Here is a 15,364-nt window from a genome sequence, read left to right as displayed (position 1 = left end):
AAGAAAATATTGCACCCTGTTTGGAATAAAAATATGAGGAAATAGCTGTTAAATAGCCAATATAACACAGTTAGAATTGTACCTCCCAGCCCCTGAACATCTCAGAGGGGGCAGAAAAGAGCTGCAGACCATGCCTGGTGTGACTGATGGAGGGAGCTGTCCTGTGCCAGGGCCCCCCAGAGCCCAGCAGCGTTTGTCAGTGTCCAGGCAAGCTGAGCCCGGGTTAATCCCCGTGTCCAGCTCAGACAGGCCGGGTTCAGGGTGCTGTGCCTGAGCTCTGGGAGCAGCCCCAGTTCTGCTGGGAAGGGCTCTTCATTCCCTTCTGTCAGCAGAGCAGAGCTGGAGGCTCATGCTGGAGGCACAGGCTGGTGAATATATAAATCTTTTCACCCATGACTACAGCAAAGTGCAATTTTACAATCCCTGAGATTATGGGCTAAGAGGACTTTGCTCTCTCCCTGTTTTCACCTTCTCCAGTTTTCACATTTCCAGTGTAGCAGTGGAAGCCATCTATAAAGAGCTTTTCCTTTTCCATTGCCCTTTTACCAAACAGCTTCCCCCTCCCAGTCTGCTTCTCTCAGGGCTCAGGGAAGATGGAAGGGAAAGGAGCCAGGGGCTGGAAACTCCTCTCCAGCTGGGAGCAGCAGCACTTTGTGCCTGCTGTGCACTTAGCAGCAGCAGAGCACTTGCCAAAGAGAAAAAACTGACTGTGCCTCTTAGAGAAATAGCTCATCTTCATCTCCCTTAGGTTAAACAAAGCTGCTTATCCTGCTGGCCAAAGAAATGCTTTGTCTTGCCTGGGTGTAAAACTGGACTTCAAACCAAATCCTCCTCTTGGCAAAGTGCAAGCAAGGGTTCCAAACCAGGCTGGAATGCAGTGCACAGGTATCAGTCATTCCCTAAGCTGAGGGAATGTGAACATGAAGAATTGGTGATAGAAAACAGAGATGTGGCTTTGCACCACATTTGTCAAGTGTGGCAGGGACCCACAGGTGTGGTACTGTAGCCTGCAGGGAATTCTGGAGTTTCAGTGTGGCTGCAGGGGCACAGCTTTGGCCTGGCTGAATGGGAGGAGCTTTGCACTCTGCAAAGCCTCGTTAGACAACGAGGCAAACCCTTGTTAGGCAAGAAAAGCACTGACTTCCATTCTGTGTGCACTTCTCACTGCATAAACAAGCATTTTCTTGATTTAGGTGTATAGAGGGAGCTGGGCAATATTGTGGTCCCTCAGTATTCTAAAAACCTTTTAACTGTATTTAGAGTAAATGAGGTACAGGTGTTCCACTACTTCACTTATAAATGACATAACCTCCCTTTGTAATTAGCTTCAATACCTTTAATTCTCTTTCTTTTCCAGTCTTGTGTCTCTCATAAGAGGCCAAGTGGTGACTACAGATGGGACTCCTCTGGTTGGGGTCAACGTGTCGTTTGTCAAGTATCCAAAGTACGGCTACACCATCACTCGCCAGGATGGCACGTGAGTGTCCCTGCTCCACTGAGCCCCTGTGTGCTGGGGAGTGTCTTTGCTGATTAACAGATGGTGTGATCTAATGGAACCATGTGGTACCAGGCATTGCCTTCCTCCCAGGGCAAAGAGCTATTAAGTAAACACAAAAGTAATTTTTCACGCGGCATTTTGAATACTAACTGCATGTAAATAGGAACAGGCTGACTTCTGATAATGACGTGTTAGCAGGCAGACTCCTTTCAAATAAATTGCTCTGTATCTACGAAAACATTTGTGGGCTACAGCAATATCCAGCTGAGACAAGAAATATTTTATTTTAAAATGCAGAGCAGGCTAACACTTCTAGGAAAAAAAAAATAAAGCATCATTATAGAATAGTATATTTTGTTAAAATTTCCCTTCTGCTTCTCTTTGCTTTTGAAGATACACTCTCTTTTGAGTTTCTTCAGGGTAGAATGTAATCAAAATATTCTAATTGAATATATTTAGACAATTTCCTGCTGTGCAAAAAAGTGCTTTTTCCCTCTTGTATCAGCTTATTTGAAATGCACACAAATTCAGATAAACAAAAGTCATTGTGTCATGGTTTATCTGGTTTACTGACTCTGGTAACTAAAACAGTTTATCTGACACAGGCATTGTAAACATTTGCCATTTTATCTTGCTCTTGCATAAAAACAATGGAATTGATACAATTAATAGGAGTCAACTGAATTATAGGGAATATTTAAGTTCCATACTTTCCAGAATATTAATCTGTTATTATAAAAGTATAATGTTGTTCAGTGGTTTAAAATTGCAGTAAGTGGTGAGCTTAATTTTATTTAAATCTGCATAGATTATTGACATCATTGAGTAATTTGTTACATTGCCAGCATTTACATAGAGCTGATGCCTCTTTCTGTTGTCAGAACAACCTGGAAGCATTTCTCATTTAAGCCAGGTTTGAAATGCCTGTGCAGCTCCACATTACTGCTGTGATTGTGTAGGGGGTTGGGAGTAAACACCTAATTTCTCTGGAAAATGATAGATCAGTTATCTTGGGGACAAGAATTCTTACTTGTAGAGCACTTCTCATTCTTGCTGTCTTACTGCAATGTGTCCCATTTTATGTTTGATGGACAGGATCTTTTAGGAAAGGGATAATTCAGTGTCCAGCTCAGAATGCACTTGGCTTCTCTGCTGTTTCTATATAAATGTGACTTGTGATAATAAATGTGGTGGTTTGTTTGTTGGGTATTTTTTTAAATATTTAATACAGAATTTATAATTTTATCGGAATGAGCTTTGTCCAAGTGACTTCAAATAGCCAAGACATTGCTTGTCTTGGCTAGTTTTCAGCTGTTTAGTTGCCAGAGGTTCACATGCCATTATTGATCATTGGAACCATGACATTTAAAACATAATCATGGTCTGCTCATTCTCCCCACCTCTGGTGATGTGGGGAGAGAATCACTAGGGTAAAAGTAAGAAAAATCTTGCACTGAGATAAAAACAGTTTAATAACTGGAATAATAATTATAAAAACTGTTGTAAAAAGGAAAATAACAGATAAATTAATTCCCAGCCAGGTTCTGAGCACCTTTTCCCCTAGTTTATATAATGACAGTAGCACTGTTTGATCTGGGATATGCCTCAGTTCAGTTGGGGTCAGCTATCCCAGCTGTGTCCCCTCTTGGCTCTCATTCTGCTCCCTGGTGGGATGGGATGAAGAGGAGGAGGAAAGGTCCTGACTCTGTGTACACATTGCTCTGCTATAATAAAAGCATCTCTGTGTTATCAGCATTATATCCTGAATCCAAAACTCAGCACTCCGCCAGCTACGAGGAAGAAAATTAACTCTATCCCAGCCAAAACCAGACAAATACCCATGGCTGTTGGTATGCCTCTGTAGCTGTCTCATTAGCCAGGAATGTGATTACTGGAATTCCTCAGTCTTGTCACTTCTAAAGGCCACGCTTTTCTAGGTTTGACTTGGTTGCAAATGGTGGAGCATCCCTGACTCTGCACTTTGAACGGGCCCCATTTATGAGCCAGGAAAGGACAGTGTGGCTGCCGTGGAACAGCTTCTATGCCATGGACACACTTGTGATGAAGACAGAGGAGAACTCCATTCCCAGCTGTGATCTCAGTGGCTTTGTCCGTCCTGACCCAGTCATCATTTCCTCACCACTTTCAACTTTCTTTAGTGACGCTCCCAGCCGCAATCCCATTGTGCCAGAAACCCAGGTAAGAACAGTGTGAGTGAAAAGGGTGCAGAGATCAATGGCCAGGTGACAGGTCTGACCTGAGCACAGGGCCATGTGTCCTCCGCAATTGCTACAGCAAATGTCTCTGCAGAGCTGCATTCATTCTGACAGGTACCAGGTTTTCTAATGAGGGCTGCAGGAGGCAGCCCAGGTTTATGTCCCCCAGACACATTTATCTTTGATCACCCTGCACCCTCCCATTATCATACGACATATCAAGTATATCTGTGTATTTCAGTTGCCAGCTTAGGTGTTTCAAGAGAATTTTGCAAAGGCTTGGCATGTTATTTCTTACTTAGGACAAGGGCAAACTCTATTGGTGCTATTTTTTCACTGCTGTATGCAGTGAGGCTTTATACTGTTAGTGGAAGTTGGTGGTTCCTATATTTCTTATGTTTCCCTTGCATATAACTTGCAGTAAAAATGTTTGTGCTTATTTGCCCTTTTGCCAGCAGTGGGCTCTTAAAAAGATGTGTATCCAGACACCAAATAATTATTTGTCAGAAATGTCAGCTGAACTGTGTTGGTTTGAGGACATCCACTCCTAGTAAGAAAAATACATAAGCTCATAAGAATACACAAGGTGATACCTTAAAAAAAACCCCAAAACATTAATGTAAAGTGTCTGATCTCTTTCCTTCCCAGGTTCTTCATGAAGAAATTGAGATCCCTGGCTCTAGTATAAAGCTCAGCTACCTGAGCTCCCGCACTGCTGGATACAAATCCTTGCTGAAGATCATCATGACTCAGACACTTGTGCCACTCAATCTGATCAAAGTTCATTTGATGGTAGCAGTAGAAGGACATTTGTTCCAAAAATCATTTCAGGCATCTCCCAACTTGGCATATACATTTATCTGGGACAAAACAGATGCCTATGGTCAGAAGGTTTATGGGTTGTCAGATGCTGTAGGTAAGTCACATATACAAGCTCTAAAACTTTCCAAGAAACACCTATAATTCTAAATAAGAAAACTGCAAACTTTCTTATGGAGGAGAGCATTTAGACTGAACAGTTCTTGTCTCCCTGACACAATTTATCTTTGTATTATGGTTCTTTTACACATTCAAGATCATGTTCAGAGGGTCTAAATTCCATCAACATGCCTGGGTTTCCTGCTCAGTACCTGACTTAGAAGATTTAGACCAGGCAATAGGATAAACTGGCCACAGGAACTTAGGGGAAACCTAATCCAGCATTACAATTTTATTTTCTTTCCTTATAAAATGGCCCTCATGCTGGAGTGGCTGGCAGTCTGCAGTGCATTTGGGTTTTCACACATAGCCTTATTGTAGTCTCTTGTGGTATAACACATTTGAAATGAAAATGCTGTTCCTCTAATGCTGTTCAGTCTTGTAGTTCTACAGCTATTTTTAGTTAGCTTGGTTCTAGTGGGTGGGAAGAAGAGTGATCATCGTAATATTTTTCAGTTTTCATTGACTGAATAATTTTAATACAGCAGTGTTAAAAATGAGCATCAGAGCTGTGCCAGTGTGGAAAGAGAAGATTTTTTTTTTTAATCTTAATTATTTTCTAAATTTTCTAAATTCTTCTTTGCTATAGTTTTTCTTTCTTATGTTATTGCATGGGATATTGCTTTCCTGTGTAATTCTCACAGTATAATTGTGCTTAAATGCACATGAAGTTTTCAGTGCCCTTTGGTATGTAGTATGTAAAGTGAATATGCTAAATAAATGCTGTGAACATCTGGAAAATTAAGAATTTATCTTGTCCTGCTATCTGATATTTTAATTATTTAATAAAATTTTACTATATTTTACAAATTTTCTTTCTCACTGTCCTCTAGCAAACCCATCACTTCCCAGTGTGAGCTGTTAAAATAGAAGTGATCAGATCCCTGCAGAGTACATGTGAATGAAGTTTCAAATTTGTGTCTAGTCAAAGATCTGAATATAATATTGTAGAATAAAAGTGAGGAATATAATCACTCCATCTTCTTGAGGGGGCTGGGGGACTGGAATACTCGATGATTTGAATGTGCTCTGGACATTTAATTCAGTGTTTTTCCAGCAAGTATATTAGATTTTATTTCATTTCAGTGTCTGTGGGGTTTGAATATGAGACTTGCCCCAGTCTCATTTTATGGGAGAAGAGGACAGCACTGCTGCAAGGATTTGAACTGGATCCCTCAAACTTAGGAGGATGGTCTCTGGATAAACATCATGTCCTTAATGTCAAGAGTGGTGAGTTAGTTCATTCCATTGCTGTCCTACTTGGAGTTTTTATTTGCATTATACTTACACTCCCAAAAATGCTATTTCTCTACTCTTTTTATTTCATCTGTAGCTCACTAAGGTATGAGGCATAATTCAGTTGTCAGAAAATTTCTGTAGAATTTTAAGACATTTGTTACTGTTATGGACAGGCTGAATTTCTTAAAGTCCTAATCTTTATCCTCTATTCTTTTTTTCATTTATTCCCCTGTAACATCTTTCTGTCTTCCCTGTTTTTCTCATGTTAACCACATCTGTTCCTGGTTCCTTTTGCTTGAGCTCCTTTTGCCCCTAACCTGAGGGAGTTTACAAGGAGTATGAGTCTGAGACAAGATATTGAGTCTCCTTTGTCTTTCTCATTAGTCACCCATTTGTTTTTTCCTCACTTTTTTTTGTTTTCCCATATCCTAAGTTGATTCTTCTTGATCTTTGTATTTTACTAACAACTCTTTGGGAGCTGAATGCTCAGAATACATTTTATTTGTTCCCTGCAAAGTGTCATTTGCAGCCTTCCTGCTGCTCATTACTAAATAACAAAATGTATTTCTGCTTAATAAATCTGAAGTATTGTTCAGAGTTGGCAAGATCAGGTTATTTGAACTCACTTCCAGTGCTGGGCAGTGGATCCACGTTTGGGTAGTGCATGCCAACAGAGAATGTTGCCACCAGTGGGGAGCCAGTTATGTTAGGATCATACAACTTCATTCCCACAAGAACACAAGGCTGAAAGTTTCCAGCCAGATTTCCACAGTTTTTGATGACACAGAATATGGTCACACTGTCAGAAAATCCACTCCCTTCTTGGAGCAGGGGTCTGCTCTTTGAACAAATATTTTGAAGATAAATCCTATCTTGAAGGTATTTTCTTGAAGTCTAATAGAGATCTGTACCACCAGCTTCCCTCTTGCCTTTTATCATTGATCCTTAGCAGCCCTTCTGGAAGTTTGATCTTCCTCCTATCTTTTCATTTTCTGAGCTATCATTTTCTCTGGTTCCTCCATTTCTCATTTTTCATTTTCCATTAAAAAAGTGTGAAAGACTGAGAGATGGAAAGAGAACAGTAAGGTTGGCACAAAATTCCAAACAAAACATGATAGAGGAAACTGCAGTGAGACACAAATAAGGAACTGCTCTTCTCCACCCACTCAGAAACCATCTAAGTCCCAGGCCAGAGCTGTGTGGCAGGGTTTTCTTTCATAATGAATACCAAAGGACTCTGAGTATAGGTTTGGGTCTGTGGGTGTGTATGTGTGTGGGTTTTAACGCTGAATCTTCATTACACCTTTATTTTTACTGCTGCAAAATCCTTCTGCTCTTTTTGCACCATTGAGAAACTGAACACCAGAGTCATTTCAATGTACAGTCCTTAAAAGCAACTGTTGAAAAGAAAACAAGTCCTCAAGTCCCCTGCAATGAACAGTGGTAATAACCACTTCTTCTCCTCTCTGTCCTTAGGTATATTGCACAAAGGCAACGGAGAAAATCAGTTTCTCACTCAGCAGCCAGCTGTGATAACCAGCATTATGGGGAACGGGCGCCGCAGAAGCATATCCTGTCCCAGCTGCAATGGCCTGGCAGAAGGAAATAAGCTCTTGGCCCCTGTGGCACTGGCAGTGGGTATTGATGGAAGTCTCTTTGTTGGGGATTTTAACTATATCCGGCGTATCTTCCCCTCCAGGAATGTCACGAGCATACTGGAGCTGAGGTAAGGCTTCACCTCAGCATTTCGCTTCTGGAGCCTGTGCTCAAATCAGCCTTTACCATTACTTCTTATAATTTTGAAAAACATTGTCACTTTCAACTTATTTAAATTCCAGTGGAGAAATGGGGCACAGAAATGCATAGTTCAAAGTCTGTAACTTACCCGAGCAGTGACTAAAGTGAAGGACTTAAGAGCAGAAATTAACTTGTACAGAAAGTACAAAGCATCTCTTTCTGTCTCGTTAGTAATCACTGATTGAGTCCTCCCTCAGTGCATCTTGTAGTTTTGTTTGAAAAGTCTAGAATTGATTGCCCTTAGGTACTGAGCCACAGTGACAGGCAGAGGTGTAACAATCTCCTGAGGTCAGAGGGAAGCTTCTCCTGCCAGTGGTTTTGAGATCCTCTTTCACATTGCTTCTCCATGCTTGTGTCTGTTTCTGTAGGTTGACAAGTGCAGTTCAGGTTAACACACAGATTCATTCTGCATCATCAGAACTCTTTTTAAGATTTTAACTCTTTCCCCCTGTCCCGTGCCCTGCTCCAACCTTAAGATTTGATCACTTAATAGGGAAGGCATGAGTGTAGAATGTACCACTTCACCCATTTCTGTTCCATCTCCTTTTTTCATTTTTCCAGGAGAGGCAAGAGCTATTGCTTCAAACCCTTACTCATGTAACTGGACCTTATACTTTGCAGGAGAATGAGGAAAAACAGCATGCCCTGGCTGTCTGCTGCCCCTCCTGGAGCCCACTCAGGCAGCAGCACTGGTGCTCCTGGAAACTGGATATAACTGCAAAGTCCATTGAGTGAATTTAGGTCGCAAGTGTTTTTTAATTATATGACCAATAACCAATTCCTCTGCTTCCACATTTAGTTTTTAATTAGTGGGAAAAAGTGCAAAATGATTGGACAGTTTAAGAATAGAAGGCCTAGCTCTATTTTACACCTCTCTTCCATTCATGTCATTCTGTTGATGTCACTATTGTGAATTCTGATTCTATAGATAAGAAAAGAGATCTGATTCAGGCCAATTCAACTCTGAAATCACTCTCTGACACCTACCTCATACACCATCAGGCTGCCTCATTATTTTTTTTTAAAAGTCATGGATCATCCAGTGCTTTCTGCTAGCAGCTCAGTTTAAACCACAGAAGGTAGCTGGCATGGAAGTGTGACCTGCTATAAATATTTATACCAATATGCACTATAATTCTGCATTATACAGAATATGTTAATTATTTTATTCTAAGTTCTCAGATCTTTTTAGCTTTCTAGTAAATAGGACTACAGCTTTATAGGTGAGGAGAAACATTTTCAGATTAGGATATTTCTTATAATGCATTTTTATGCACCTGACCAATATCAGCCAGTGACAGTTTCCTAGCCCACCTTGTGTTGCCTCAAAATTTACAACAGTATTACTGTGAGTACTTTGCTTCCTCTCTCTGTGAGAGAGATTGAAGGGACCTTGGGTTTTCATCATGTGTGAGGGAAAATTGGAAAGGACATCAGTAAAGAAATAGAAGATGGAATTTTATCTGCTGTTGTCCACTTTCTCCTTTATGAAAGTCTGTTTTCCATAGCAGAGTTTCTTTAGCTTCTGTTATAACTAGAAGCAATTAACAATGAAGCTGATGCATTGTCAATGCTGTTGGACAGCTGCAAAGGACTTGACACACAAATTTTTAGGATCTACAGACTTTAGGATTATATTATGATGTCTTTTACCCACCCCGTTCCTCTAAAGGGAATTAAGGTCCATTCCAGCAAACATAATCTATAGCAGTAATTGTGATTCACTGCTCGTCTTGAAATGTGCATGAGTTACACGGGTAAGAGTTTGAAGATTTGAGCCATTTAAGTGTGAATGAGAGCAGAGTCTTCAGCTCATATCAAGTAGTTTGGATTATGTTGCAATCAGTGCATCCACAAGTATTACAAACCAAATACATCTCTTTGTTTAGATTTCACAGCTGATGTCATTTTGGTTTCTCATGAGCCCTATAAATCTTGAGTGCCTTTATATGTCAGAATATCCCAGTGTGCACATTTCCTTCACGCTGCCCTTTGTGAAGGTGCCTGGCTGGAATGGCCAGCAGGAATTTGGGCTCCAGCACTGCACGTGGGGCTGCAAGCTGGGGGCTGTGCCTGGAGTGCTGCAGCTCAGGAGTCACAAACCTCCTTGCTCTGTTCACTGCATATTCCTAAATGGAAATTACATCAACACAGTGAGATGCTGTGTGAGTGGAGAATGTGTTCATTTTCTTGTGGGAGGTAGAGAGCACTTTTCCTTTGGCTTTGTGGCTGGGCAGTAAGCTGTGGATCACTTAATGCTGTTTATCTCCCGTTGTACAGTACCTTACTGCTCACTTAGAAAGGGCTTTTTTACCCTAACATTGGCTCTGATAGGCTTAAACAGATACCGAGGAGCATCCAAACTTGCTTTAAGCAATTCTTTTAGTGACTAGGAGGGGAGAAAAACAATCTGCATAGTAAAAATGTGTCTAGAAATAGCCTGTTGGAAAACTGTTTTGGTTAAAGAGGTTGCCTCCAACTGGCAGACAATATCCAAAACCAGTGCTTCCCCCTGCCCAGATCTGCATTCAGAGAACTGCCAGTTTCTCTCACTCCTAGCCCCCAAGCTACACATATTTCCATGGGAAAATTCTTTCAGTGGTTCAGAAAGTTTCCTAAATATGAGGGGAGGGGGGTGGGGGCAGGGGTATTCTATAGGGAATTAGCTTGCAGCTCTATCCCTCCCAGTCACTCTTCATCTAAACTAAGCTAAGGCTAGTGCTGAAAAGAGATATCTTCTCCTGTGTCCTTTTGTAAAATAAAACAAATACTATGTTTGCTTTACCATCTATTCTTCAGCTAACTGTTTGTTCTTTTTTCTTCTGTTCCCTTTCTATAAAGAAATAAAGAGTTTAAACATAGGTAAGACATGAGCTCTTTCCCATATAATTTGATATGGTTTGTTTGCCTCATTGTGTTTGCTTTTTGTGTTGTGCTTCTTGTGTAATGTTATGTTCTTCATGTACCATATATAGAAACATTTTTATGTGCTAATTGTGTGTTATGAATATGATAAGCATTAGCAATTATGAAATGCAGTCAAAAAGCAGCCAATAAGTCCTGACAGTAATTAGAAATTTCTAGTAGAATGCAAGTATAATGAACCCCAAGCTAACTTCTAGATAAACACCTCTCCCTGCTGTCTATAATTGGTCTAAATGGTCAAGGTAAACTACAACAGCATTTTCACAAATGCCAGAAAGGTTCACAAAAGCACTAATGACTGCATATAGGTCAAAAACTCATTTTCTGGTCATTAATGATTTTCTGAACCCTCTGTCTTTTGCCATAATTTAGTTTATATTTCTTTTTTCAAACTCATTTAATAGCCAACCTGTGGGGCTGGCTGTGTGAAACCACTTAAAGCAGTCACTGTGAGATTCAGGAGGGAGGCATAACCTTCCTGGATGTCAGGAGGAGAGCACTAGGTCTTGTGGATGGCTGCAGCATAGGAAACATGTGTGCCTCCTGTCATGCCACACCTGGGACAGGGAGCATGTTCACCCTGGAGAAATCAAGGGCAAGAACAAGAAGAGCTCTTGTAAACTGTTTCATAGTGTCCTGTGCATTACCCTTTTAAAACCATACTTTCCATTTCTGTGATACAAGTTGTTGGAATAGATGGTCTGGACTAAACAGGATCAGTTCCCCTTAACAATATATTTGGCATAGTAACACTCCTAAGTATTCTTATCTGGGTGAATTCATTCACAATTTGCTAATGATTATTGGTGATGCTGGAGGCTCCTCATTTGCTTCAACTATGCCTAGTTAGTTTTTCATCTGCTTAGAGATTTGCTCTGGACAGCTTCTCTTTTGATTAACCTTAAAGAAAAGCTGCTGTTGACAAAGAATTTGATGCACATGTGGGAGGAACAGGGAGAATGAGCTGCATTTGATGCCCGGCCCCAGGCTCCCTCAGAGAGCAGAGTGAGGCTGCAGGTGGTGGTGACCACACATTCACTTGGGGGCTGGAGGCACAGACATTATTGGCAGAGGCCTCTGAGCAACACTGGATGCCATGGAAAATCTTTTAAAGCAAGTTACAATGCTTGGCCTCCTATAATTCAAGTGAAAGATTGCAACGGTGTGGAGAAAAGAGAGGCAGAGGTCTTTAATTGCTCCAATGCCAGTTTGAGGAATATTGAGTACTCATTTATAAAACAAATCCCTGTTTGAGGTAATAGTCTCATTGATTCTTCGGGAGCACAGTGAATGCATGTTACCTTCCAGCAGTCATTTTCTGTCAAATTCCCTCAAAAATTTGCTTCGAGTTTTCCACTATCTGTTCCTTGACCTAGTTCAGGAAATAGGGGAGGAGTATGGAACAGGTCTGCAGCCCCAGTGAGCTGCTCTCTGATCTGGAACTGAAGCTTGTGACTGACCCCTGGCACAACTGCCCTGGAGAGATCCCAGAGGAGAAGGGCAGGGTGAGCTCCACAGATGCACCATGACTGCAGGAGAGGAGAGGGAATATTCCCATATCCCATGTTCTGCCATTGCTCTTTACCCTGACTCATGTCTTATCCCATCCTAGGCACACCTAGGGCTGGCTGAGGGCAGAGGGAAAGCAGGGGTGGGCACAGCCTGGCAAAATCATGTGTGAAACAAGAGAGACCCTTCCATTCCTGCAGGGTGAGCAGCTCTCACCACTGAGTCCAGCAGGACCCTCCCTTCCAGGAGCAAGCAGCAGTGTCTGTGCCCAGCTCCAGCCTGTGCCCAGCTCCTGGCTGTGCCTGCCTCAGGTGCCCACCTGGCCAGGGTGGAGGTTGTGCCTTGTTTCAGAAGGGCTGTGCCAAAGGCACCAGCTGCAGGGCAGCCTTGAGCTAAGGCTGGGTGTGTTTGTGAGGTCCAGCACAGCACCAGTGCCACAGCAGTGTGTTCTTCAGTGTAAGGGGAAAGCATGATGGGGAAGAGAGCAGAGTTTGGAAGCAATGACAAACATGCAGGTGTTTGTATGGCTCAGATACCTGAGAGACTGGAGGAATCTCTAAAGTGGAAAGAACTATTTTTCTATGTTGAAAAGAGGGTTGAGCATTATTTTGGAGGGATGAGAAGGAATGTGATAAGGATGTAGTGAAGAGGTACAGTCTGCTGCTGAAGATAAGGAGACAAACTTGGGGAATAATGAGATTGTCCTCTAATCTCAAGCATGTCACTAGTTTCCCTGCATAACTTTGTCTACACCACTTAACCTCTCTGTGCCTCAGTTTCCTCCTCTGTAAAATGGGTGCTACACCCATCTTTTTAAAGTACTCTGAGATCCATGCATGAAATAAACCTGCCAAGTATTTTTTTTTATTTATTGTATTTCTTCATCTCTAATTTCTACACTCCTAGACTTCAGCAGATGGTATTGCCTCTGCCTACTGAAATGCGATCCAACCAATCTCCTTCCTACTTTCTACAGTCTTAGAACAAACCATTATTGACCTAAACCCATGGCATGTCAAAGACTGGCATAGAGGAAAATAACTGTAGAAAGTGGTATTTTGGGGCCTCCTCATTCCTCCAAATCTGGTCATGGCCACATGACCACAGTTATCGTGGTGTGCCGATGGATCCATCTGCCGAAAGTGGCTTTATTATAGTTTCAGCGATTCTGCTCAAGAAATGGCTTATGTCCATCATAGCTTACCTCTGTGTATCCTCACTCTTGGAGATGGGCACTTTTGCCACATGAAACTAGGAGTGTGGATATTTGGAGGCAAATATCTCTGGTTACTGGTAAGTAACCTTCATTTTTTTTTCTTCCCGTCTTCATTTGTCTTCTATGCTTTGAAACCACCATTGACCTTATTTATGCTCACCCATAGGCTCCAAAGGCTGGAAAATTCACATCATGCTTAAAATCCAAATAAACTGAGCAAAACTAGCCAGGCAAGATTTTGAAAATATTTCTGCACTGCAGTTCTTTGTGTGTGAATGTATATATATTGTGAAGATTGACATTTCTCAATTTGCAGATGATTTGCTAAAGTAGTTCCAAAATGTGACAAGCTGTCAAAAAACATATATTTCAGAAGAGAAGTAGCTTTCCATATGAGCGCCCATTCCAATCACAAACTGAGGACCAGTTTTTCAATAACAGAAGGTTTGGAGTTAAAGTCAGACACTTGGGGTCTCTGGTTTTAGTTACATAACCAACTTCATCTGCTGTAAATGAGATTCTCGATAAGAATGAATGAGAACAAATTTGCTTCAGAAATAAATTTGTTATGCCTCTGCCTCCTATTTATACAAGACCTCACAAATCTTGTGGCGTAATCTAAGTAACTCAGAAGCTGATTCTTTGATCCTACTCCTATGACTTCTGCTTCCAAAGGAAGTTAAACAAGGGAGCGGGAGGGGGGAAACAGATAAGCCGAAGAGAATTGACCTGGAGCAGATCTAAAGGGCTAAAGAGATCAAGAGGAAAGACTGCTGTGCAGCTCTGGCTTATTGGGCTCTGCTGTGCAAGGTTCAGTATAGAAGCATGAGTGAGATTTAAAATTACAATCCCTCTGAACCCTGACCAGGCCCTAATCAAGTCAGGTCCTCAGGTGATGGTCCTTCAGACCTCACCTCTCTATGAAGGTGTCAGACTTTCTTTCCAGATCTTTCTGTGCCTGATGAGTATCCAAGCTCTGAAAGCCTGTGAAGTTTCTAGACTGCTCAGCTGTTTCTGTTTTATGCTTTCTTTTTCTCTAAAGCAACAATCCTGCTCATAAATACTATCTGGCCGTGGACCCTGTTTCAGGCTCCCTCTACGTGTCGGACACCAATAGCCGACGGATTTACAAAGTCAAGTCCCTCACGGGCACGAAGGACCTTGCTGGTAACTCTGAAGTGGTGGCAGGGACAGGAGAGCAGTGCCTGCCCTTTGACGAAGCCAGATGTGGGGATGGAGGGAAGGCAGTGGACGCAACCCTAATGAGCCCGCGAGGTAAAGGAGGAAAAGAAGCTGGAGAGAATGACTGCGTGCAGCTAGGCTGGATGTGGAAATAATTATCTGGCAATTAAATCACTCCTTGCTCAGTGATTTTTATTCTGGGCTTTAATTACAGTGGATTGGCAAGTGTTCGTGCTTTGTTTAGTTAAAGCAAACTTTATTACCCTGGCTCTGAGTGCTGCAAAAGGAGAACAGAACACAAATTAGCAGGGTACCACTCACTCCAAGAAGCCAGCGTGTGAACTGGGAAACTGATTACTGTTTGAGATACAGTCTTTGGGGAGAGAAATTGCTTGCTGTGGCTTTTCTCTGAGTTTTTCCTCCATCTATCTCCTTATTCCTCAGAGTCAGAGAAGAAAAAGAAAAGGATTTTTGCCCTTTCCAGTTTCTAATTTCTGACAAAAAAAGTTTTCAAGATGATATAAAGATTTGGGGATGTGTTTCTTTTTTAAGGCTTTTTTTTTCCCTATTGTTTCATCTTAATTGTAAGGAAGACTTAATCAGGTGTATTGCCATGTGTTTCAAACATCTTTGGATTTTTTCAGCGTCTGAAAGTAACTAGATGATCATAAAGGTACACAAAAATGGAAATTCCAGTTTCTTTGTATAGGAAGTAGTTTCAGTTAACACATAGAAATTAAAAAGATGAAGCTGTATCATCTCTCACTGCCCAGTGGGATGAGCACTGCAAGCATTTGAGGACAG

The 15,364-nt window shown here is 41.6% G+C and overlaps 1 protein-coding gene across 2 annotated transcripts in view; it reads left to right on the top strand.

Moving 5' to 3' along the window:
• TENM2 (teneurin transmembrane protein 2) overlaps positions 1-15,364 on the top strand; it is a 616,650-nt gene that overhangs the window by 577,153 nt on the left and 24,133 nt on the right. For both annotated transcript variants that reach the window (XM_039701625.1, XM_039701624.1), the window contains 7 exons: positions 1,358-1,477; positions 3,436-3,697; positions 4,363-4,630; positions 5,779-5,922; positions 7,408-7,657; positions 10,570-10,590; positions 14,421-14,653. In XM_039701625.1, coding sequence (XP_039557559.1) covers positions 1,358-1,477; positions 3,436-3,697; positions 4,363-4,630; positions 5,779-5,922; positions 7,408-7,657; positions 10,570-10,590; positions 14,421-14,653 — 1,298 coding nt within the window. The remainder of the gene's footprint in view (positions 1-1,357; positions 1,478-3,435; positions 3,698-4,362; positions 4,631-5,778; positions 5,923-7,407; positions 7,658-10,569; positions 10,591-14,420; positions 14,654-15,364) is intronic.

This window comes from Passer montanus, unplaced genomic scaffold, assembly GCF_014805655.1.
Source record: "Passer montanus isolate IOZ18808 unplaced genomic scaffold, ASM1480565v1 scaffold15, whole genome shotgun sequence".
Taxonomy (NCBI): Eukaryota; Metazoa; Chordata; class Aves; order Passeriformes; family Passeridae; genus Passer; species Passer montanus.
This window is presented reverse-complemented; position numbering and strand designations above follow the sequence as displayed.